This window comes from Aythya marila (assembly GCF_965140915.1).
Source record: "Aythya marila genome assembly, chromosome: 27".
Taxonomy (NCBI): domain Eukaryota; kingdom Metazoa; phylum Chordata; class Aves; order Anseriformes; family Anatidae; genus Aythya; species Aythya marila.
Window position 1 is genome coordinate 3,066,533 of NC_139068.1, and position 23,622 is coordinate 3,090,154.

At 62.3% G+C, this 23,622-nt stretch overlaps 3 protein-coding genes across 4 annotated transcripts; 1 reads left to right on the forward strand and 2 right to left on the reverse strand.

The window, feature by feature from the left end:
- Positions 1 to 349: 349 nt before the first annotated feature.
- MAP2K2 (mitogen-activated protein kinase kinase 2) lies at positions 350 to 10,227 on the reverse strand. The gene is made up of 11 exons (XM_082780271.1): positions 10,096 to 10,227; positions 8,458 to 8,668; positions 7,138 to 7,284; positions 6,392 to 6,469; positions 5,865 to 5,916; positions 5,645 to 5,769; positions 3,895 to 4,108; positions 3,116 to 3,180; positions 2,241 to 2,302; positions 1,640 to 1,685; positions 350 to 760 (listed from the first exon to the last, which is right to left on the reverse strand). The coding sequence occupies exons 1-11, from the start codon at positions 10,179 to 10,181 to the stop codon at positions 650 to 652; spliced, it is 1,197 nt and encodes a 398-aa protein (XP_082636397.1). The 5' UTR covers positions 10,182 to 10,227; the 3' UTR covers positions 350 to 649.
- A 1,626-nt stretch (positions 10,228 to 11,853) lies between these two features.
- Positions 11,854 to 16,556, forward strand: CREB3L3 (cAMP responsive element binding protein 3 like 3). 2 transcript variants are annotated; one of them, XM_082779980.1, is made up of 10 exons: positions 11,854 to 12,005; positions 12,827 to 12,951; positions 13,072 to 13,327; positions 13,982 to 14,097; positions 14,418 to 14,549; positions 14,659 to 14,765; positions 14,846 to 14,914; positions 15,019 to 15,103; positions 15,413 to 15,509; positions 15,599 to 16,556. In XM_082779980.1, exons 2-10 carry the CDS (start codon positions 12,829 to 12,831, stop codon positions 15,967 to 15,969), a joined length of 1,356 nt encoding a protein of 451 aa, XP_082636106.1. In that variant the 5' UTR covers positions 11,854 to 12,005; positions 12,827 to 12,828; the 3' UTR covers positions 15,970 to 16,556. The 2 variants fall into 2 exon arrangements, with proteins under 2 accessions (XP_082636106.1, XP_082636107.1); XM_082779981.1 differs by having other exon boundaries at positions 14,421 to 14,549.
- A 167-nt stretch (positions 16,557 to 16,723) lies between these two features.
- SIRT6 (sirtuin 6) lies at positions 16,724 to 23,279 on the reverse strand. Its single transcript, XM_082779982.1, has 8 exons — positions 23,137 to 23,279; positions 22,252 to 22,379; positions 21,695 to 21,877; positions 19,539 to 19,598; positions 18,894 to 18,989; positions 18,268 to 18,348; positions 17,804 to 17,927; positions 16,724 to 17,166 (listed from the first exon to the last, which is right to left on the reverse strand). The coding sequence occupies exons 1-8, from the start codon at positions 23,200 to 23,202 to the stop codon at positions 16,846 to 16,848; spliced, it is 1,059 nt and encodes a 352-aa protein (XP_082636108.1). The 5' UTR covers positions 23,203 to 23,279; the 3' UTR covers positions 16,724 to 16,845.
- Positions 23,280 to 23,622: the final 343 nt, after the last annotated feature.

Below are 23,622 nucleotides of genomic sequence, written 5' to 3' on the forward strand. Positions count from 1 at the left end.
GCACCAGCCTCTCCCCCTCTCCCCCTGTGGGCCCACCAGGCCCAGGGACAGCCCAGCGCCACGCCGCTCTCCGAACACCACCACAGCCTCGTGGCACGGCCCCGGGGCTGGGTGTCCCCCCGAGGGGCTTCTCCCTTCCCTGCAGCCCCCATCTGCAGCCCCCATTTCCCCTTCCCACCCCCCGCAGCCCACCCAAGAAGCCTGAGGAGCGGGCGCAGCGCCCGCCCCGCGGCCCCCTCCCCGCCCTCCTCACACACACACACGCGAGCGTGCACAGATGATTTTCGGTATTTTTTTTTTTTTTTAACCCAAGTGAACATGTTTCCAAAAAAAAAAAAAAAAAAAAAAAAAGAAAAAAAAAAAAAGAGAAAAATTAACACAAGCAGCACCACGTTTCCCAAGTGTCAGGAGCTCCAGAGCCGGAGCAGAAGCCCGGGATGCCCCCAAGGCCAAGAGAAACCAAGGCCGCGTTTGTTTGCTCGGGGCGGGGGGCAGCCCGTGGACGTCTCTATAGGGCCGGGGCTTTGCCGGTGGGACACGAGGCGAGAAGGGGCCGGGGAGGAGGAAGAAGGGCGGTTCTGTCATGTACTGAAGGACAGGAAATGGTGACAGAGGCAGATGTACTGACACCAGGCGGTCGGCTCGGCCGTCACATGGCAGCGCGGGTGGGCGTGCTGGGCTGGTTCAACCTCAGCGTTTTGCAGAGCCAGCCGGCGAAATCCACCTCCTCCACCTCGGAGCGCTTGATGAAGGTGTGATTCTGCAAGGGAAGGGGCGCAGGGTTTAGGAGAACACCTCGTGGACGCATGCTCCCCACTGAGACCCCAGCCCCCAGCCCCTTCTCAAAGCCCCGACCCAGTGGGGTCCATGCTCTCATGCCAGGGCAGCAGATTTGGGGGGCAGTTCCAACATTTTTTTGCTCCTTGCAGCCCCATGGCTGCGTTTTTTAAGACCGGTGCATCTCGGCAGCCGGGCAGAGGAGGCACAGGAGAGTGAAAGGAGCGAAGTCGCACCCCAGGAGTGAACCAAAAAAGTGCTGCGGAGCCAAAAAAAAGCGCTGGGCAGAGCCACGTGGCTCCGAGCCATGGTTTCAGGTGCTCACCCTGGTCCTGGAGAGCAAATCCTGCTCCCCCCCCAGGCCAGTGCCCCCAGGGCAGGGAGGAGTGGAGGCAGAGCACAGAGGGCATGGAGCAGGGACAGGGAGGACACACAGAGGGGACACAAGGACACGGCCACCACCCCTGCAAGGGGCACATGGGGGGGCAGCTCAGCACCACGCCGAGGGAGGAAAAACTGAGGTTCACGGGGACAAAGTGGGCTCTTCCACCTCCCTTGGGAGGCAAAGGTTGGTCCCAGGCACCTTGGCAGACACGGGGCGGTGCTGGAGCCATCGGGTTCCCATCCTGGGCTCCGCTGGGGAGGGGCAGCAGGCTCCACAGGCTGATAACATCGCTGCCTTTGATTCAAAGGCGAGTGAGTCACTCCCTCGCCGGGGCTCGATTTGGCTCCCAGGCTCAGCCGGGGGAGTTTCCAGCCTTTTGAGCAAGGGAGGCAGCGAGGGATGGGATGGGATGGGGCACAGCAGCTTGCAGATCTGGTGCCACCCACTGCAGCAAGAAAATTGCTCTTCCCCACTTACCATCAGCATCTTCAAATCTGCCCGTTCTGCTGGATTCTTAATTAAGCTGAAATGAGAAGAACAAGAGAGCAAAGCCAGCCCTGAGATACTTGGTGTAAGAAGGTGCTCAGCTGGCTGCAGAAGTCCCCAGCTCCAACAAAAACCACTTGGCTTCCTCTCTGCCTTCCCCAGGAGACCGGTGGCACAGACACAGCTCAGAAATCATCCCCAGCACCCCAGGTTCTAGCAGAGATGCAATATCCATCCCTTCTGGACTGCACCCTGCACACGAGGGCCTGATGATTTGCAGGGATGGGCGATTTTGTAACATCCAGTTTCTGTTTTAATGGGACCACAGCAGCACCCCCAGTGCCAGAGGGTCTCACAGCTGCATTTAGGAGGTGCAGTGACACCCCAAAGCGTCACGCTGCTTTCATTCCAGCCCTTCCCAAGGCAGGAGCTCCCAGCACGATGCACTGCAGCCAAGCCAGAGCAGGGAAAGGTCACCGACAGCACACGGACAACGCCGCCTTATGCTGAACATTGCAGGTGGAGGCAGCCTGCTGAGCCACCCACGAGCAGGTACAGGCCTCTGTGCTCGGTGCCAAGCAGCAATCCTTACCATTTATTTACAAACTCCTGGAAATCTTGCGTGAAAACTCCATTCGGTAGCTTGGGAGGCGGCTGCAGAGAGAAGGAAAAGGGTTTTCTGCATCACCGCGCATTAATGGGTCAAAAACCACAGTGTCACCTAGTCTTAAACGAGCCATAAAATAGAAAGCTGAGCTCTGAAGGCTGAGCTCTGCAGGCATCGTTCTCCAAGCTGCCCCCGAAGGCCGGGGAGCTGCTCCCTCCTGCTGCAGGGCTGGCAAAAAATGCTGCCCCAGCACTGGGGGGCACCGACCCCATCCCGAATTACTGCCAGGGCCAGGAGACCAGAATTGCAGCATCCCAGTTCTGGATCCAACCTCGCAAACCCCAGCTCTGTCAACACCTATTGCAGACAAAGCTGTTCCAGAGAAGCTAATTAGGGGCCAACTCCTCTCGGCTGCTTTTTCCCCAGACTCGCTGACTTGCTGGTGGGACAGACCCTGCCTGGAAGGCTGGTAGGACTCTGCAGCCTGGGATCTTAGCTCCGGTCAGCTTTTGGGTCACCCTCAAATGTTTTCATCCAAGAAAACAAAGGTCTGCGTGCGGCCTCAGCATCAGAGGGAGCGCTCATCTGCTGCTGATTTAGGGAGGAGCACGTTTGAAATGGCTGATTGCAAAAGGAACAGGGCATTGCACCCCAGAGCTCCCCTCCCTCGTTGCTCTAGGGATGCTGCTTTCACAGGTACCACGAGCTTCCATTTGCAGAACGTTACTCCGAAAGGAGAGATGGGTTTGTGAGATGATGGGACAGAAAAAGAGGATTTTGGTGCAGCTACAAGGGCTCATGAAAGCCCTGCCAAGGTTTTTGAGCCTACCCTGACCCAGCAGGGTGAGCACGACACCCACCTCGTTAACTATATAGTCCAGCAGCTCAAAGATGGCCATGGCAGGCCGGCTGTCCATCCCGTGGCCTGCGTGGGTAAGACGAGAGAAACACCGGTGAGAAGCTGCCCAGGCAGCGAGGGGCTTCATTCCCACAGCCCCACTGCTGGGAGATGCAGAGGACGCCGATTTGGGAACCGACTCTTGGTTAAAAATAACGGGGAAAAAAAAAAAGTTCTGAAATGTAGACTTTTAGACTCTTCTAGCCCAGATTTATCTCCCAGCTTGGAGCATTTGGAGAGCACCAGACCATATGCTTTGGCAGGCTGGCAGCCGTTCTAGAGCCTTCTGCTTCCAAAAGAAGTGGCTCAGGCAGAGCCTGCTCCAAACGCTGCACCAGGACCCGCGCCCGTTTGGTGCTTCGGTGAGAGCTCCCAGCAAAGCTGCTCCCAAAGAGCTGGAGAGGGAGCTCACGGCAGCGTGGGCAGAGCCTGCGGGGCCACACGGGCAGTGACAGATTTCCTCAGATCAGTCTGTGTCCCCAGGGGGGCCACCCTGCCAACCCCGTGCTGTCCCCAACACGTGGTTCTGTAACGCTCGGCTTTGTTTTGGGCAGCCCCAGGGCGCTCTGCAGCACCCCGAAAGCCACCTCCTCGGCTCCTCAAAACCCCCTGTTGTTTTTTTTCGCCTCCCCACCACCGCCTCAGCCAGAAGGGTTTTCTCCAACCCAGCCAGGCCACCAGCATCCACCCGCTCTGCCCCCACGCCTGCGTGTTGCGTCCGATGCAGCCGACAGCCCCTACCACTGACGGGGCGTCCTGGGGGCCTGGCCCGCGGCGAGATGCTGTGAGGCTCTCCCTCTGCCCCGTCCACCACAGGACGGCCAAATATTGCTTCCAGTTCCTTGGAGTCTGGCGGGGGGATTGGGTACCTTCCGATAGACAGCTCCACTAGCGACAGGCCCATGCTCCAGATGTCGGACTGCACCGAGTAATGGGTGCCCTGCAACCGCTCGGGCTGGAAGGAGAAAGCACAGGGAGGAGGCTCAGAGGCAGGATTTCACCACGGCGAGCAACGACAACAGGGTAACGAAATTAAATAAAGCAGAGTCTACGTCCTGACCACCTCTCCGCTCCTTCAGGGAAAGGTCGGGCTCTGCCAAGCCCTATAATTCCCCCACAGGGCCACGTATAGCACGGACAGCTTGTACAAAACCATGAAGCACCCCATCTCTAAGTCAGCCTCCCAGCATCTGAGGCTCCTGAAGTCTGCAGAGAAATTCTGGGGGATCCCAAGCGCAAACCCAAAGCACTTGTGGGCATCCACCAACAGCTACAGCCCCGCAGCGCGTGCAGCTGCTCACACTCAGAAGCCCAGAGCACGCAGTTGGAGTCTACTTCTCACTGATCTGAGATCTAAAACCTCAATTTATTAGCCAAAAAATTATTTTCTGCTCTTTCCTGTAAATACTCCGGAGTAATAAGAGGAGCAGAAATCCAGCCTAAGGCTCCTACTGTGGCAAAGAAAAAAAAAATAGGAAAAAATCAATGCAAGCTATCCACATCGGCAGCTCTGGGTCAGCTGTGCAGATCCAGTGGCTGAGTGCAGAAGGGACATGTTTAAATAGATAGCGTCTAACTATAACTGGGCCTTAATAACCCTTCCCAAAATACAGGAGCAGCCCAGGCCTGAGCTCAGGAGCACTGAGAGCTTCCCCACGAAACCTGCTGCTTGCTCCCAGCCACAACCACATGGTGTGGGCAGCAGGGACCCACCTCCTCCCTGCCATCCAGCCCCCGGGGACCAGAGGCAGCCAGGAGGTGATTTCATCCTTGCAGCAGTCGTGTCGGGGACAGCTGAGGACATGGGACAGAGCCACGCGAGGCAGAGGAGGCTGCACGATGCCACCCGCTGCGCCAGGCTCACCGCATCACTGCCCCGTCCCATGGCTGGGCTAACACTGATCACAGCTCCCGGTTAAAGGGGGCACACGAAGCTCTTTGGGCAGCTCGCCTCGGCTCTGGTTTCCCACTGCCTGCACCAAAACCCACCTGCACTGGGGCGGTCTGCACCCACCGCCGATGAGCAGGGGGTGGGCGTCAGCACCAGCGTCCCCTCTGCATCACCATGCTTCATTTCGCAGAGTTTTGTGTACAAAGAGACATTTCTGAACCCAGAAACACTTGCTGAAACGTGATGGGAGCACTTGTAGGATGTGAATGGCTTTCCCTGCAGGGGCAGCTCCATCTCGCCAGCCCCACGCTAGTGGAGGTGCAGCAAGGAGCGGCTCAGAGCGGCTCCTCTGGTGCCAAGCGCATCAAAAGCCACGAGGAGACAGGAGGGTGCTTGCTGCTATCCACGGGGTGCCACACACCCCACAGCCTGATCCCACACGTGGGACAGCGAGAGGTAAGCGTGGTGTGGCAGCGCCCAAAGAGAGCACGGCCCCGGTGAGCGCGGACACAGGAAAACTGCGAGTGGCTCGGGCACGCCCCACCTGAGCTCAACCCAAGTTGTAAAAAAAAACCCACCGGAAAGTTGAAAGGAACTTACAGACATGTAGGACCGAGTTCCCACAAAAGAGTTTGCCATGGAGTCAATGAGCTGACCACTGACCCCGAAATCACACAGCTTAATCTCTCCTCGAGAGTTAACCAGGATGTTAGAAGGCTTCACATCTGACAACAGTGAGAGAGAAGAGTGTCAGCACGGCGCGAGGCACAACACGGGGCTCCTCCACCACGGGCGGCTATTTTTAGGTTCCTCCTCTCACCTCTGTGCATGATTTGGTGCTTCTCTCTCAGATACGCCAAACCTCTCAGAACCTAGAAGGAAACCAAAGACAGGATGAGATAAGGGCCGGGAGGGGAAGCGCTCTCCCTTCGGCAGGAGACGCCGCACAAACAGCGGGTGCGACGCGAGGACAGCCTCCCGGGGTGACTACAAGTTTCGGGTTTAATCACCGTGGATGTGGACGAGCAGTGGCTGGTGTCCAGATTCAGATGAAGGGCAAAACAACCCCCAGCACAGCAATCACAAATCTTGGGTTTGCTGCCCAAAAAAGCTTCTCCCAAACTGGTCCCAGCAGAGACCAGCACAACAACAGGGGACAGAGCTACAAAGAGCGCTTGGGAATCTGCTTCCCTGCTCCCAGCCCACACCCCGACACCTCCTGCTTGAGCTCAGGATGGGAAAACGCACCCAGGGAAACGAAGAAAGCTTCGTGAGGCAGCACGAGCATTTTCCCCAACGCGTGCCCAGCGAGGATTTTCGGCAGCCCGCAGAGCCCCTGGCACTCACCGCTATACTGACTTTCCCCAGGATCTCCTCGGGAATTCTTTTGGCTTCTTTCAACACCTGATCCAGAGAGCCACCATCCTAAAACAAAACAAAACACACCGAAATCCATCAGCGCACTGACACCAGCAGGAAAGCAGAGCCGCTGGCCACGCAGACAAACAAAGGAGCGGGCACGCAGCATCCCAGCTCCACGGGCTGCAGCAAGTCAGCACCAAGCACGCTCCCTCTACAGCAAAGATCTCCGGCAATCAGAGCTCGAGCTTCTTGCTGAAAGCTATTTTAACACTAACACTCTCTATTTCTTGCTGTTAGTTTTTCGCTTCCTTTCCCTCTCGGCGGTAAGCGCAGGGACGATGCTGTCAGCACCGATTCGGAGGAGCGACCACACTCCTGTGCCGGAGAGAAAACGCGCAGGGCGCTCTGCAGAGCGGCAGGTTTACAACATTTCCGTTTGGCCAACCCCCAAACCTCTGCTTCCGCTTTCCAAAAAGTCGATTTTGGTCGCTTTGACGCCTGAGCAGGAGCACGCAGCTCCTACCGGGGGCACGGTGGCCTCGCTGCACGCCGAGCAGCCGGAGCGAGGAGCCGCCAGAGCTGCCAGCAGTGAGTGGCAGCACCCTATAACCCACCCCACTGGGGATTTCAGGCTCACCAAGACCAGTGGCAGCACCCCAACCCACTTCACCCGGGATTTCAGGCTCACAGAGACCCAAGCAGCGCGGGGCAGAGGAGGGCTGTGGGCTCACCATGTGCTCCATGCAGATGGAAATCTCTCCGTCGCTGTAGAAGGCTCCGTAGAAACCCACGATGTACGGGGAGTTGCACTCGTGCAGCACCTGCAGCTCCCGGATAATCTGATTCCTGATGGCTGGTTTGATTTCTAAATGAATCAGCTGCCAAGAAAGGACAAAATAAAGATGTAGTGCCTTCAAAAAAACAAACACAAGACTTACAGAACCATGTAAGCAAGTCCCGACTGTCGGAAAGAAACAAAACTGTCTTCAAGGAAAGCTCTGCTTTGCCTTTTTTTATTAATTAACTGGTTGCAAGCTAAAATTAAAGATAAAGGGCCAAGAAAAGTGCTGTGCAGCCTGCGAGCAGCTGAAGCAACCGCCAGCCCATGCAACACGCCGAGAGATCTCGCAGGATTCAGAGTAGAAAGACAAGTCAGAAGTTTGATGCAGATCTGAGTCAGCACACACGAACATTTTCACAAGCTTTGTAGGTGTTGTAAGAGGTGTGCTGATATCAAGGAAACCACAGAAAGTAAAAAAAGAAAAGAAAAAAAGAAAAAGAAAAGCTTATGTGTGTGAAAGAGCAGTTGTGTTATTCCTTGGGCTCCGTGCAGTCAGCTAACAGAGCCGAGGGAAGGAAAGCCGTGAAGGCTACGGGGTGTCAGGGCAGGTTGGAGCAGCAGCTGCTGGTCCTATAAAGCTGTAGGATGCCCGACACACAGCAGCGCTGCCCAGCGTGGCAGCTTTGCCTTGTTTCTGATCATGGAGCTCCCAACGATCCCCAAAGCACCCGAACCAAACGCCAGCAGCAGACCCAGAGCTCCCAGTGCAGCCACAGCAGAACATCTTCGTCCTAAGACCCACGGAGCCGTCCCCACAGCGGCGGGGAGCAGAGGCTCTCGGGGAAGGCGTCCCACAGATTTTTCACCAAGATTTTTGTCTTTTCTAAGAGGCAAAGCTGCTGTTTTTCTAACGTAGAGAACCACGGAAAGGCACCCGGGAGGTGATCTTCAGGAGGAGCTGCTGCTGTCCCAGCTTTATGGCCCCCACCCCTCCACCTGCCACCTAGGATCACCAGAAGACCCTCATCCTAGCTCTCTGACCCCCTTTTTTTTTGCTGAATTCGTTAAAAACAGCCTCACTGGAAGAAGAACAAACCAGCATTTTCTTGCAAAGCGTTGCATGTCGCTGCGCACTGCGACTCCCAGGAGAGGACCCAGGGCTTGGCACAGCTCCTGCACGGGTCACATCCAGCTCGGGGCACTGGTTCTGACCCGGCCAGGGGGGTTTGCACGGCGCAGACCCCGCTCCCCGTCCCACTGCCCCCTTTACCTTCCGTGCCATGACGAGCCCGGAGGGTTTGTGCTGCACCTTGGTGACCACGCCGCCGTTGCCGGCGCCCAGCTCGGAGATGCGCTCGAAGTCGTCATCCTTCAGCTCGCCCACCTTGGCTTTCTGCGTCAGGAAGGCTTCCAGGCGCTTCTTCTGCTGCTCGTCCAGCTCCAGCTCCTCCAGCTTCTTCTGGAGGTCCACCAGGTTGGCCCTGGGGGGGGGGGGGGGGGGAGAGACAGAAAAAGGAGGGCGACGGTCAGGGGGGGCTGCGAGGGCAGGGCCAGGAGAAGAGGATTTCTCCCTTCCTCCCCGCACAGGGAGCAGAGGCAACAGAGACCCAACAATTATTTTTTTTTTTTTTGGGGGGGGGAGTTTTAGGGAAATGGAAGGAATTGACAAAAAAAAAAAGCATCCACGCCCCGAGACCCTGCTGCAGCTGCTCAGCAGCCTCCCCCCGACAGCGGAGGCCCAAAGCTCGGCCTCTGCTGCGAAACACGAGAAGGACAAAACTTGTCTGGGGCCCCCCCAACCCCATCCCACTCCCCCCTCGCCGCCCCCAGCCCCAGCGGCCGGGCACAAAGCGGTGCCTGTGCTCCCCGGCACCTGCCGCCGGCCTCCCCCCTGCCATCTGCTGCCTCCCCCCCCCCCCCCAAACCTGCACCCGATGCATGGGGGGGGGGAGGCTGGGAGGGCTGACCCCAACCACCGCCACCCCCAGCCCCAGACCCCCCCCCCCCCACGAGCCTCTCCCAGGCCTCAGCTGCCCCCAGCCCCCCCCACGGACACCCCCAGCCTCCCTTACAGCCCAACCGAGCTGTGGGTGAGGCCGGCCTCTAATACCCTGCCCCACCTCCCCCCGACCCCTTCCCCACCAGGACACCCCTGAGGCCGGGCCCATCCTGGTTCCCCCCCCCCCCCCCCCATCATCTCCCAGCCACCCCCTTTATCCCCCAGCCTCCCCCCTTACTCCCCCTATGCCCCAGCCTCCCCCAGCCCCCTCCTTTATCCCCCTCACTCCTCCTATCCCCCAGCCTCCCCCCTTATTCCCCCTATCCCCAACCCCCTCCAGCCTCCCCCTTTACCCCCCAGCCTCCCCCAGCCTCCTGCAGCCCCCCCAGTCCCCCTTTACCCCCCTCCAGCCTCCCCCAGCCCCCCCTTTCTCCCCCTATCCCCCAGCCCCCCCAGCCCCCCGTAGCCTCCCCCTTTACCCCCATACCCCCCAGCCTCCCCTTTACCCTGCAGCCTCCCCCAGGCCCCCTTTACCCCCTCCAGCCTCCTCCAGCCTCTCCCAGTCCCTCCCAGTCTCCCCCAGCCTCCCCCCTTATTCCCCCTATCCCCCAGCCCCTTCCAGCCCCCTCCAGACTCCCCCAGCCTCCTGCAGCCCCCCCAACCCTCCCAGTCCCCCTTTAGCCCCCCCTTTACCCCCTCCAGCCTCCTCCAGCCTCCCCCAGCCCCCTGCAGCCTCCCCCTTCACCCCCCAATCCCCCCCTTTACCCCCTTTACCCCCTCCAACCTCCCCCCCCAAGCCCAGGCCCGGCCTTTCCCATCCTCCCGGAGGCCGTGCGGGCCTCCCCACCCCCCCCTCCACTCCTTCCCCACCCCCCACCCCCCCCCCCCCCCCTCAGCCCCCAGCCTCACTCTGCGGAGCCGGCGGGCCCGGGCCCCTCGGTGGCGCTGGGGGTGATGGTGAGGGCGGGCAGCAGCGGCTTCCTCTTGGCCGGCATGGCCGGGCCGCGCCGCGCCTGCGGGCACCGCGGGGCGGGGCCTCGAGTCGGGGGGCGGGGCTTAAAGGGGAGGGGCCTGAAGGGGGTGGGGTTTAAGGGAGGGGTTTCAAGGGGAGGGGGTTAGGGAGGGGGAGGGGCGTGGGGAGAGGGGGGCTCGCGAGAGCGGGGGGAGGCCGGGGGAGGCCCGTGTGGGGTCGGGGCCCGTGTAGGGTCGAGGCCCACCCTTGTAGGGGCCCCTGTGGGGGTCGAGGCCCATGGAGGATCAAGGCCCTTGTGTGGGGATCGAGGCCAGTGTTGGGTCAAGGCCCGCCCATGCAGGGGTTGAGGCCCTTGTGTAGGGGTTGAGGCCCCTGTGTAGTCGAGGCCCTTGTGGGGGTCAAGGCCCGTGGAGGATCAAGGCCCTTGTGGGGCCGAGGCCGTTGTTGTAGGGTCAAGGCCTGTGTGGGATCGAGGCCTGCCCGTGTAGGGGTTGAGGCTCTTGCAGGGGTCCAGGCCCGTGGAGGGGTCGAGGCCCTTGTGGGGCCGAGGCCGAGTCCCCCTAGCACAGCCTCTGGGTACCGGGGCAGCCCCTTGCTGCTGGGCAAGGCTCCCATCGAGGTGAGGCCAAGTCCGGAGGCTGCAGCCTCCAGGTACCGGGGCAGCCCCTTCTCAGGAGCAAGGCTCATGGGCAGTCGAGGCTCTTGTAGAGGCAAGGCCAAGCCTGGAGGACGCAGCCTCTGTGTACCGGGGCAGCCCTGCGCTGGCCCCACCGCCGAGCCCCCAGCACCAAGGGGATGAGGGTGGGGATGGAGCGAGGCCCCGGGGTGGTGCCGGGGTGGAGGCTGCGGCAGCGGCTGCCCTTTGCTCGGTGCCAGCGGCTCCCGTCTCCGCGGCGGGGCCATAGAGCGGGGCGTGAAGGCGGCGCCAGCCCCGTCCACCCGGGCAGAGGGCGTCGCGGCGGAGATAACCGCACGGCGCGGCCTTGCCCCCGCCGCCTCGCGCCTCCGTCACGCGCCACCGCGCTCACCGCACACGAGGGAGGCAGGGAGGGGGCGAGCCCGTCCCTGCCCTGCGTGGTGGGGTCGGGACAAACCCATCCAGCGCCACGACCCCCTCCTCACCGCCGCCACCCCACTATCGTTTTGGGGTCCGGCACATGCAGCAGGGCCCGGCCTCACCCATGGGTGGCACATCAGCCTCGTGTCCTCGCTGTAGGGTGCTAGGGATGCACGGGTGGATGCGTTGGTCAATGAGACCCAACCCTTCGTGCCTTTGTCCCCCCTGGGGACAACGGGGACCCCAAGGGGTGGAGGGCACAGGCAGCCCCCCGGGGACCAGCCCAGCCCCGGGCACGAGGCCCGGCAGGGACCGAGGTGACGTGGGGATGTGCCGGGTGGTAGAGTCCAAGCCAACGTCTTCCCCGGATGTTCTCAGCACCTATAAAAAGCGATTAACGCTGAAAAAAAAAAAAAAAAAAAAAAAAAGGAAATCATCCCCAAATTGGGTGAAAGTTCACGGGCAGCCGCGGAGCCCGGACTTCGCCCACGGGCCCCTCCTGCCCCGCTCGGCAGAGGAGGACAAAAACATTTGGCTAATGAGTTACGGGGCGCAGCGGGCCTTCCCCCGGGCCGCCCTGCCGTCGCGCACCGCCGGCCCCAATCAGCACCCGGGCGATTTTGCAATCCCGGCCGCTATTTCTGTGCCGTTGGAGTTTAAACTTTGCCACTCGGGTCAGGGCGAGGAGGAGGAGGAGGAGGTGGCCGGGCTCGGCGTCCGCCCCGCTGCCGTGCACAAAAAGGGGTTCAGGAGCCGGGACGGATCCGCTGGTTTTGGGATCTCGTTCAGGTACGGGGTGTACGAGGCGCTCACCGGGGCCCCGCTGGCACCACGGGGCTCACCAAAAGGAGCGGGGATCAAGGATGGGGTCAAGAAACCCCCTTTCTGAGCCGGCCACCTAAAATTTAACAAATTAAAGAAAACTTTAATGTTTAACAGCCGTCCCCAGGCCCAGCGTGAAGGACCCGTGGGTCAGTGGAGGTTTGGGAGGGTCGCTTGTAGGGTCAGGCGGTGGGCTGGGTGGCCGGGGGGCAAGTTGGGAAGGGGTTGGTTGGCCGGGCAGGCAATGGGTTGGTTATTTGGGCAAACAGCTGCTGGGTTGGCCAACGGGTTGGCCGTTTGATCCCTTTCTTGGCCGATTTTGTTGATTTTGCTGCTCAGCTGGTTGGGTTGTTGGGCCCCGTCGGCCCTTTGGGTCTCTCAGGGCCTGGAAGTGTTGTGGCAGGGGCAGAACGAGGCCGAGTCCCCCCCCCTTTGGGGCCTCCTCCCCTCCTCCCTTCGCTGCCCCAAATGATTAACCCGATCTCCCCGGGGCCGGACGGGGCCGGACAAGGGAGCTGAGGAGTGCTGAGCTCTGGGGCCTCATCCTGCTCCTCTGCCAGGGGGCATGGCGGGGCTGGGCAGATCTCTTTGGGGAAAAAAACGCAGGATTTGGGAGTTTCACGCACACGTTTGCACACTCACCGTGCACATACACCTCCTCGTGGTCCCACACACGTCCCCGTGCTCCTCGCCCGCCCTGTGAGCCGGGGTGTCCCGTAGAGCCTTGTGGCGGGGGGGGGGGCAAACATGGGGACGGGGCTGGGGTTCCTGACCCTGTCTCTTCGCAGCCATGGCCTCCACTGTGGGTAGCCTCGACAGCCTCGACCTGCTGGACCTCCTCTTCGACCGCCAGGACGGGATCCTCCGCGGCGTGGAGCTGGGGACGTCCCCGGGCACCTGGCACGAGGACGGGGTGAGCCCTCAGGGCGAGCTGGGGCAGTTTGTGGGGTCATCCCAAAGCTTGGGGGGGGCTCCTGCGGGGCACCCCACGGCGATGGGCACCCTGTGGTGACGGGCGCCCGCATCCCCGCAGCGCACCCGGGACGGCGACGACTTCCTCAGCTCCATCCTGGGCTCTGGGGACTCAGCATCCGACTCTCCCAGCTGGTCCCCAGCCGCCAGTGACAGTGGGGTGTCCGAGGACCCCTCCTCCGACCACCTCGACAGCCCCCCGGGGTGCTGCGACGGGGGGCTCGGCGAGGCCCCCTACCCCTACGCCAACCCCTGCCAGGTGCTGCCGCTCCCCGGGGGCACCGGGGCCCCGCGCCCTGAGGTCTCCATCGACCTGGGTGAGCCGTGGGGAGAGGCTGGGGGGGATACTGGGGACACTGGGAGGCCATGGAGGGGGATACTGGGGACACTGGGAGGCCATGGAGGGGGATACTGGGGACACTGGGAGGCCGTGGGGGGGGGATACTGGGGACACTGAGAGGCTGTGGGGGGGGATACTGGGGACACTGGGAGGCCGTGGGGGGGATACTGGGGACACTGGGAGGTGTTGGGGGGGTTACTGGGGGCACTGGGAGGCCGTGGGGGGGATACTGGGGACACTGGGAGGCCGTGGGGGGGGATACTGGGGACACTGGGAGGCTGGGGGCGGATACTGGGGACACTGGGAGGCTGTGGGGGGGGATACTGGGGACACTGAGAGGCTGTGGGGGGGATACTGGGGACACTGGGAGGCCGTGGGGGGGGATACTGGGGACACTGGGAGGCCGTGGGGGGGGATACTGGGGACACTGGGAGGCTGGGGGGGGTTGGGGGAGATGGGGTCTATCAGGGATGGTGAGGAAATAGGGGAACTGGGGGGACTGGGGGGATTTGGGCAGAGTGGGTTGATACGGAGAGGTCTGGGGGGCTGGGGGGGAAGCCAGGAGTTGGGGGGGGGGACACAAGGGCACAGCAGAGCTGACAGCCCCCCCCCCTGCACCCCTTGCCCCCAGACATGTGGCACCCCGGCTTCTTCATGGAGGAGGGCCGGGACCTGCCCGTGGTCTCCGCACCCGCGTCCTGCACCCTCACCGTCAAGGACCTGCTGCTCTCGGGCAGCTCCGATGCTGTGAGTCCCCATCACCGCGGCCCCAGCCCCGTCCCAGTCCCTTTCACCATCCTTCCCCCCCCCCTTGTCCTTGTCCCCCTCCCTTGGGTCCCTGTCCCCATCCTTTCCTCCTCATCCCCGCCACCTCCTGGCCCACGACCCCGTTCCCGTTCCCATCCCTTCCTTCCCCCCACCCCACACCATCCCCTTTCCCGCCCCACGTTCCTACTCCTGCTCCTTCCTCCCCTCACCCTGGAAGCTCGGTGCCCACCCGTGGTCCTTGGGGACGGGCATGGGGCGAGCCTGCAGCCGGGGATTTTCACCGGCCCGCGGTCCCGCAGCAGCCGCAGGCGCCCAGCTCCCTGCTGAGGCAGAGCCAGGGCCAGTTCCAGGAGCTGGTGCTGACGGAGGACGAGAAGAAACTGCTGGCCAAGGAGGGGGTGTCCCTGCCCACGCAGCTGCCCCTCACCAAGGTGGGGCCCGGGGTGCTTGGGACGCGCTCGCTGCACCCCTTGGGGGCGCACGGGTTGTGGGGGTCCTCCTGGCCCCGGCTGCCCTCACCCCCCTGCTCTGCGTCCCCAGTACGAGGAGCGGGTGCTGAAGAAGATCCGTCGGAAGATCAGGAACAAGCAGTCAGCGCAGGAGAGCCGCAAGAAGAAGAAGGAGTACATCGACGGGCTGGAGAGCCGGTAGGGCCCCGAGCCCCCGCGCCCGGCTGGGGGCTGCCGGTGGTGCCCCCAGACCTCACGCCTTTCTCCCTGTCCCCCAGGATGTCGGCGTGCACAGCCCAGAACCAGGAGCTGCAGAGGAAAGTCCTGCACCTGGAGAAGCAGAACTCGTAGGTGTCCCCAGGGCTGAAAGGGGGCAATAAGGGGCTGGATGGGGTGGTTGTGGGGTGAATCCCGGAGCAGCCGGGTGCTGAGGGCTCCTCCCTGTCCCCAGGTCCCTCCTGGAGCAGCTGAAGAAACTCCAGGCCCTGGTGGTGCAGTCGAGCAACAAGGCAGCGCAGACGGGGACCTGCATCGCGGTGCGTGGAGCCCCCGGCCCTGAGCCCCCACTTCCCTGCCCCAAAAAGCTCCGGGGAGCGAGGAACCAGCGGGGTGGTGCTGGTGGGGGCGGGTGGAGGGACGGGTAAAAGGGTGGGCACGGGCTGAGGTGGGGGGAGAGACGCTCTGGGGTTGGATGGAAGGATGGACAGACGTGAGGATGGATGGGGAAGGACAGACGGAGAGCTGGATGGGGTGCCCAAGCAGGGAGAAATGGGGGGGACGCAGCCCTGGGTCTGCCCCCAGCCCCCTCCAGTGCCACCCGGTGACGTCCCCTCCTCTGCCCCCAGGTCCTGCTGCTCTCCTTCGCGCTCATCGTCTTCCCCTCCATCAGCCCCTTCGCCCCGAGCAAGGCCGAGGCAGACGGGGACTTCGGCCCGGTGCGAGGTGAGGCGGGGGCCGGGGGCTCTGTGCCAGCACCGCGCCGGGGTGGGGAGGGGGCGCCGGTGCTGACCCCGACCCTCCTGTGCGCTCAGTTTTCTCCAGGTCCCTGCACAACGCCGCCGCCTCCCGCGTGGCTTACGCGCAGCCCCGGGGCAGGGACGAGAAGCCCCCGGAGCCGCTGTGGTCGGAGCACGGGGGCGAAAGCCCCGAGACCCTGCACGAAGCTTTCGGCGCCCGCTCCTTCTCCCCGCGCCCGGACGAGGCTTCGCCCCGCAACCGCAGCCGGCCCCTCGCCTCCGACAGCCCGAGCCGCGGGGACACGGAGCGAGGTGGCAGCGTGGCGGGGGGTGACAGCACGCCGGGGGGTGGCAGCACGTCGGGGGACGGCCTGGCAGCGCTCGCGTGGACCGAGGGCGAGCACAGCAGCCGGCCCGCGGGGCTGGAGCAGGCCGAGGAGCTTTAAACAGCACCCAGGGACCACGGGGGATGCGCCCCATCCCCTCTGGGACAAGCCCTCGGGGTGGCCCCCCCAGGGTCCCCCTCCAGGCGTGGACAGATGCTGGACCCACTTGGCTTTGCTTCTATCTGTGAACTGGGAAGAGGAGACTGGTTCCCACTGGCCTTACTGGGAGGGAAGGAAGGGGCTGCTCCCGCCCCCGGGGTGCGGCGGGGGTTGCCGAAGGGACACGGGGTTGGTCAAGGTGGGGAGGAGGGGACCCAAAAGGCCCCGGTCTGGCTGGTTATCGACGCTGCAGCTTGGTGGTTTTGTTCACTTTTTTTTTTTTTTTAACTTCATTTTCATCACTAAATAAAGGTATTTTGGAAAAAAAAAAATCACCTGCCTTTGTTTAATGCAATGGGGTTTCACAGGTGTTTAATAGGGTGAGCTGTAGGGTTCCCAGGACCCCTTGGGCAGGGCACCTCCCCAGTGCAGCTGCCAGGAGGTGACAGCACCCAGCCGAGCTGGGATTTTGCTGTGACCACCACCAGCTCAGCCCCAGCTCTGTTTGGGACTGCTGCAGCTGCCCCAAGGACTCCGTAGTGTCACCCCCACAGTGTTACTGGCCCAGCACCCGTCTCGGGGTCCCTCCGAGGTCTGCAGGGCCCCGCTGGGCTCCGCAGCCCCCTCCTCACAGGGAGGGAATTGCACCAAGCGGAGCCGTTTTCAAGCAGGGGACGTTCCTCCCCGGCTGGTGGGTGCAAGCTGCCCAGATGCACACAATTCGAGTGTATTTAATACTTACATAAAAAAGGGACAACGTTGGAGGATATTTAAAAAAAAAAGTCGGTAGGAAAAGTGGCACAGACGAGCGCCTAGACAGCCGGGGAACAGTCCGGGTCAGGTGAGGAGAGGCTCCACCTTCACCTTCTTCGTCGGCGGCGGCCCCGTGTCCTGTTTCAGGCTGTCGCCGTGCTCCACCAGCGCGGTCCCGAGGTCGGGGCACAGCCCGGCCGCGCCGTTGCACTGGGCGAAGGATTCCTCCTTGAGCAGCCCGCGTGCCTCGGGCTCGAGCTTGAAGAGCTGTCGGGGCTCGGCGGGCTCGGCGCTCTCCACCACCACCGGCCCCAGCCACTCCGGGACCTCCAGCCCCAGGTGCTTCATCAGCTTGGTCATGACATCGTCGACGTAGGCGTGGATGCGCAGGTCGGCCTGTTTGTCCTGGGGTGAGCAAGGGCAAGCGTGGCGTTAGGGGACGGACACCGCGTGCGGGGACAGGCGGCTGCTCCCAGGGAGCGCCCGGGGACAGGGGCTGCACACGGCCTCCAGGGCTCCTGTCCCCGGGACGCCGCCCGTGGAGGAGCACGGACTCAGCCCCTGACCCCAGCTGGCTCGCAGAGGACAGGGCTGCGTCCTGGGGCAGGCTGTTTGCGCCTTTAAACGGGTGCAAACAGGGACAAGGGAGCTCTAACAGCATCCCAGCAACCCCCCAGCTCTGGTTTGTTCAGAAAACTGAACGATTGGGGCACGGAAAGCAGTGCTGCTGATGGAACGAGCTCCTCCTGACGTGGGTTACGCGGGTTATTTCACTGGAGATAACTCACCAGAGGATACACCAGGCTTTGGGACGGGCTTTTATTACGCTCTGAAGGCGTGTACCTCCCAGTTCTGTGTGTTAATCACAGGTTGCAGCCTTAAACCCTGCGACAGCGGAGGCCCAGCCTTCCGCCCCTCTGCCTGGGAGGGGGCGATGTGCAGGGACCAGCCCACGACGGGGCTAAAAAAACGCGGGGAAAGGAGCAGAGCAGGGCAGAGAGAACTGCCCCGAGCGCAGAGCAGCAAGGACGCCCCCACTCACGTGCTTGGTGGCTTGCAGGTTGACAATGACGAGCTTCCCTCCTCTCTTCTTCGTGATCAGCGGGAGGTTGCCGCTGGGTTTGATCTGCAGAGAGGTCCCCAGCGTGACAGAGAGGTCGGCTTTCCTGCAGGGAGGAGAAAAATAAAAAACATCCAGGGCAGGGAAAACAAATAATTAATTAATTAAAACCCACAACCGTACACAGACTGCTGCTTCCACCCTGGTCCAGCCTGGACTCTATGAGCTTCTGAGCCAGAAAGCAAAGCTGCGGCCAGAACCTGCAGGTTTTTTTTTTTTCTTAGCCACTTTCTGGGTAAAGAGCCGGGCACTGCTGCCCTACCGGGACAGCCCCAGGGCTGCGAGGCACAAAACCCACCACCAAAGGCAGGCGGGGGCAGCCTGAGGGACGGCTGCTGCGGGTGTCAGCAGCGGCGGTGGGTTTAAAAGCCTGAACACAGCCGTACCTGCAGGCTTCGTCCGCCAGCGTGAGGTCACGGTCGGGAAGGGAATCCTCCCAGTCCAGAATCGTGTCTCTCAGCTTCCCTCTAGAAGACACACGGGGACCAGGGTTACTCCTGCCGGGCAGGACCGGCCAGCAGAGCTGCCCTGGGACAGCGGGGACGGCTCCAGTGACAGTGACCCCCTCACACCCTGCTCGGCCCAGAGCTGCAGAGGGACGGGAGAGAGCCCAGGGCAGCTCCGAGGACCCCCCAGCAAGCAAGGGAACGCAGAGAATTCACCCGCGCGAGGTTATCTTGTGGCTGGTGCTGAGATGCCACCAAAAGCCACTCTCACTGTGGTTGTTGAGAGCCGGGATGTGCCTTTATTTAGCCCCCCCCAGCTTCAGAGCTGGCCGGGAGCCCCCCACCCTCCCTCACCAGCTCCCTCGAGGGGCAGGCAGCTGCCCTGGCTCCTGCCCCGTTCAGCTCAGAGCTCGGATCTCCCCCCTGCCCCGCAGGGATCGCTGCCACAGCCCCTCCGCACCAAGTCTGAGCCCCACAAGCACCTCCTGCCTCCCCGGTGCTGGGCTGTGCCCCCTCCCCAGCACCCTGTCCCCTCCCGGAGCCCCCCCGAGCCCCCCTGGTGTTACCTGCAGGCCCGCAGCCCCCGGGCTTTGGTGACGCTGCACAGCCTGCCCGTCGGCTTCAGCCCCATGCTGCCCACGACGGCGTCCCGCACGTACTGCCTGCGCACAGGACACACGGGGCGCTGCTCAGGAGAGCTGACACAGCCCCAAAGACGTCCCCGCAGCGCCTCTCACATCACACCCAGGACCCAAAGCAGGCGGCTCAGAGCCATGAGCTGAGCACCAAATCTCAGCCCGCATCTCCCACCAGGTGCTGCCCACAGCTTCTGCCCCTTCAGGGGAAGCCCCCCCAAACCCTATAGACCCCACAGGGCTTCTATTGACCCTACAGACTCCCCCATTGATTCTGTAGACCCTCAAGAGCCCCCCACAGCTCCCCCACCAGCTCCAGAGCCACAGAGGGTTGCTACCAACCAGGACAGAAAACCTGGCCTGGAGCAGCCTCCTCTTGCAACCTTGTTTCTCAAAACGTTCAATTCCCAACATTTGGTGGGGTTTAGGACTCGGACAGGGCAGATCTGCCCCCGAAGCCCTGCACGCCGTGCCAGGGGCCTGTCAGCCAGAGTCCCCACAGCACGTGCAGGGCTGTGTCCCCCCCTGGGGACAGCAGCGAAGCCCCCGCCCTCCCTGGGCTCGCAGCTCACGTACTTGCCGCATTTCATGCACTCCTCCACAAACATGTTCCCGTGGAGCTCGGCCAGCTTGTCCCTGCAGGAGAAATGGCAGAGGTGAACGGGGAAGGGGGAGGAGGGCCCCGGGGCACCAGGGAAAGCTGCCCGAACCCCCCCGCTTAGGGACCTGCACCCCAAGGGCTTCCCCACTTCCCACAATGTCAGCACCAGGGGAATTAGGCAGCTGCAGACTAACAAGAGGTGGCTGCATCAGAGCAGGGCTCTGGGTGCCACGAGGCTGAGCGGGCTCGCCGAGGGCTCACCGAGGGCAGCCAGAGCACGCAGGGCAGGCAGGAGCTGGCAGAAGGGCGGCACGCAGGGCACCACGTGGGCATTTAGCTCGAGAAATAACTGTGCAAAGGTGTTCTGGGCAGAGCCGTGCCGCTTGCCGGGCAGGGAAGACCCCAGAGGATATGTTCAGAGCCTGGGCAGAGAGCTTCTGCTGCCCGCTTCCACTTCCAGCACGAGAGCACTGTGCTGCGTCCACCACAACGGGGACTGAGGGGAAGGGAGCACGGCCTGGCTTTTTGGTTTTAAAAGCTTTTTGGTTTTAAAAGCTTTTTGGTTTTAAAAGCTTCCAGCCACAGCAGCAGTTCTCCACCTGCTCTGACCCAGTCCCAAACCATCTCTGTCGCCCTGCCACCACCCAGGTCTTTGCTCTTCTCAGCACTCCGGGCTTTTCTCCCCATCCTTGCGCAGCCCCAAACCTCTGCCACTCCTTTCAACCAAAACTCCCCTCGAGCTCAGCCCCAGCCCCAAAGTGCTGAAGCCAGTGGAAAACGAAGCTACGCTCTCCTCGTGTTCCTGCGAGCCCCACTACGACTGGAAACCTCCTCCGGGGAGGATGGGGACAGGACTGACTTGATTCCTACAGCGCTGAACCACCTGGCACCAGTTCAGCAGCTCTCTCAAGCACGTGCTGCACCGAGGGGAAGAGCAACGCCAAACCAGCAGGCGAGCCGGTGGCACCGGGCTGAGGGGAGCCCGGCTGAGTCCTGCTGATTTTTTTCCTATCCTTTTTTCCCCATGGTTGTTTAGTTTATAAAGGTAGAGGTGGTGCCAGGAGCAGGAACCAGGACTTGGGGCTTTTAATAAGAGGGAACAGCCCCTGAAGCAGCTCTCTGCTCCCCAACGACAGCTGAGGCTGTTTGTGAGACGTGCCTTTATGGAGGTCCCCCTCCTGCTCCCTATTCTCACCCGAACCTCCTGCGCTTTCTTCTCTTACTCAAACACAGCTGCTTCTCTTCCAGGCAGCTCCGAGCAGTTTGGTTTACAAGAAGATAATCGCTCAGTGGTCTTAAGAGCTGGAAATGTTTTTTTTGTTTTTTTTTTAATCACAGGCTGAAGTTTCTTGCTGCTGCAAGCGCTCACGGAGCAGCGGGTGCATCTGAGGACAACTTTGAAATAGCCACGGGGCTGCGCCTCGGCCTCCACCCAGCAGGGAGCGGAGATCTCTCCCCCTCAGCTCCTGCACGTCGCAGCTCCCCGCAGAGGGAACGCCGCTATCCCCGGCCCCGCCGCAGCTGCTGAAGAAACCGGAGACCGCAGCCGGTACGTCAGACCAGGCCCAGGACAGAACTCTCCCTGCCCTGCCCCTCCTGCATTTCCACACAGTTATTGAGAAGCCAAGCACCTTCGGAGGCAATCCTGGGCCCAGGCATCGTTTCCTCAATGGGGCAGCGCTGCCGCTAATTGCTTTCTCTCGAGAAATTCAGCTCAAGCAGAGCCCCAAGCAGCTCAACTGACAGGGGACAGCACGCAACAGCCCCCCACCGCCGCCTGTCCCAGCCGGCAGCACCCTCAGCAGCTTCTGGGTGCGCTTCTGAGAGTGCCAGCTGAGGCTGACTTCATTTCAGCACCCTCCACATCGCACCCATCACGCCTCTCCCCTAAATTCAGGCTGCTTTCTCTACCCCTTCCCTCACCGGTGCACTCCAATTTCTGCGCCCAGCATCAGCGAGCAGCCGGCTCCCAAACCAGCCTCAAAACCCAAGCCCCAGCACAGGGAGAGAATTAATTAATAACTGTTGCTTTCTATCTGCAAACGTTTGCACGTGAGGCCGTGCTAAGCACGAACCGCACGCGGCGGGGACAGGCACGAGGGACCCGGAGGCAGGGAGGAGGGGGCAGTACCGTGGGAACCCCGACCGCACGTGAAGGCCGTCCACGTTCTGGCTGACCAGGAATTTCAGGATGCCGACCCTCTGCAGCCCCAGCAGCGCCATGTGAGTCTTGGAGGGCCTGGCGTTCTCGAAGGTGGTGTCGAACTTTGGGGAGAGCCCCTTCTCTTCCATAGTCCAGACGCCATTGGGCCCCCTGCAGCAGCGGGGACAGAAGAAGAAGCAAAAGCTGAGGTCTCAGGCTCCAGGAGGACGCTTGCACACCCATCACGAGCCCTATCAGCAGAGGACGAGCAGGGCATTGCTAAACGAGGGTCATGCGTTACCGATTAACGTCCTTGATGCAAGCAGAGCACGTGCAGGGCTTCTGTGGGCACAATTTAACACCAAGCCAGCATGCAAGACGGGAAAGGTTTCAGCTGGATACGGGACCGGACGGGAGGGATGGAGCAGGTCTCCCTGCAGGCGGGATAGGGGGCGGGAAGCACAGGGCAGAGCTTTATGAGGTGCGAGGTGGACTCGGCAGAGGTGCTGTCCTCCCGGCCCGCGCCTGCTGCCCACCGTTGTTACCTGAAGTCGGGGATCCCCGAGGCGGTGCTGATCCCGGCCCCGGTGTGGAACACCACGTTGGAGGAGCTCCTGATCAAATCCGCCAGCTCACGCACCTTCCTCTCCAGCTCCTCCGGCGGGTCAAAGATCTGAGCAGAAGAGAAACCACCAGGGGAATGGAGAGACACAGCCACGGGCCCTGCGCGCCTCCCGGCAGGCACAGAGACCCAGCGCACCACAAATCCGCGGTGAAAACTCCAGGCAGGAGGCTTTGATTGCGTTTTTTAATGATAAATACACACAACTGGAGAGGGACAGCCCTTTATCAGCCATCCCCACGGAGGTTGAGGGATTCAAACCAGCAGGACGGTGGGCACTGGCAGACGGAGTCCTGGGGCCATGCTGCTTTCTGGAGCAGGCACCGAATTTGATCTCTGTGGGCTGTTTCTCCAGCCCAGCCTCCTGGGGACCAGGGCTGGGGACAGGCCCCTGCACGACCCCATCCCCCCTCCCCAGAGCCCTTCACAGAACCCCAGCACGGCCGGGGGCAGAGGGGACCTCTGAGGATCACCCAGGCTGAGCCCCCTCAGATATTTATGCACCTTAATGAACTTTCCCCTCATTTAGCTCCTTTCCGGGCTTTCTCAAGCTCCCGAGCATCGCCAGGGACGTGGGGACGGGGTCACCCCCAACCCCTCCCAGTGCCACCCAAAACACCCCTCGCACCCCTCCGGCCACCCCAAGGGGCAGGACACGCTGGGGGGGGGCAGGACAAAAAAGGGGAACCCCAGAAGGGCCTGGGGGGCCCCAAAAACCCCACTGGGGGGGGGGGGGGGGGGGCACAGGCTCGGTTGCCATGGAGACCCGCTAGGCCGCGGCGGGCCGCCTCCGCTAGGCCGCGCTCACCTCGGGGAGGCCGCATTTGCCTTTATCCGAGTAGGGCGAGAGCCCGGCCGCGTAGTTCACCGCCATGGCCCGCCCCGGGCACCGGAGCGCTCATTGTTGTCGGTCCCCGGGCGGGCGGAAGCGCTGGGGGAGGCCGCGGGGCGGGCGCGGATGAGCGGGGAGCCGCCCCGCCAGGGGGAAGGCGGCGCCGCCATCTTGGGGACTGGCAGCGAGGCGGGGGTGCCCTCACTTGGTGCTGCCCGCGGTCCCCGAAGCACGGGGGGAAAGGGGGGGGGGGACACAAGAGGGGGGCACACAAGGGGGTCACACACAAGGGGGGGGCACAGAAGGGGGTGTCAGGAAAAGGGGGTGTCACACAAGGGGTGCCATGAAGGGGGTGCCCAAGGGGTGTCAGGCAAGGGCAGGGGGTGTCAGGTAGGGGGGTGCCATGAAAGGGGGGGTCCCATGAAAGGGGGGGTCACACAAGGGGGGTGTTACACAAGAGGT

Excerpts from the sequence above, each read along its gene's own strand:
- CREB3L3 (XM_082779980.1), top strand. The coding sequence starts at position 12,829 with ATGGCCTCCACTGTGGGTAGCCTCGACAGCCTCGACCTGCTGGACCTC. Across the intron at positions 14,550-14,658 it reads CGCAGCTGCCCCTCACCAAG|TACGAGGAGCGGGTGCTGAA; the intron begins GTGGGGCCCGGG and ends CTGCGTCCCCAG. Across the intron at positions 14,766-14,845 it reads ATCGACGGGCTGGAGAGCCG|GATGTCGGCGTGCACAGCCC; the intron begins GTAGGGCCCCGA and ends CCTGTCCCCCAG.
- MAP2K2 (XM_082780271.1), bottom strand. The coding sequence starts at position 10,181 with ATGCCGGCCAAGAGGAAGCCGCTGCTGCCCGCCCTCACCATCACCCCC. Across the intron at positions 5,770-5,864 it reads GCACCAAATCATGCACAGAG|ATGTGAAGCCTTCTAACATC; the intron begins GTGAGAGGAGGA and ends CACTGTTGTCAG. Across the intron at positions 2,303-3,115 it reads TGGACTATATAGTTAACGAG|CCGCCTCCCAAGCTACCGAA; the intron begins GTGGGTGTCGTG and ends TTCTCTCTGCAG.
- SIRT6 (XM_082779982.1), bottom strand. The coding sequence starts at position 23,202 with ATGGCGGTGAACTACGCGGCCGGGCTCTCGCCCTACTCGGATAAAGGC. Across the intron at positions 18,349-18,893 it reads CGGGGGCTGCGGGCCTGCAG|AGGGAAGCTGAGAGACACGA; the intron begins GTAACACCAGGG and ends TGTGTCTTCTAG. Across the intron at positions 17,928-18,267 it reads CTGGCGGACGAAGCCTGCAG|GAAAGCCGACCTCTCTGTCA; the intron begins GTACGGCTGTGT and ends TCCTCCCTGCAG.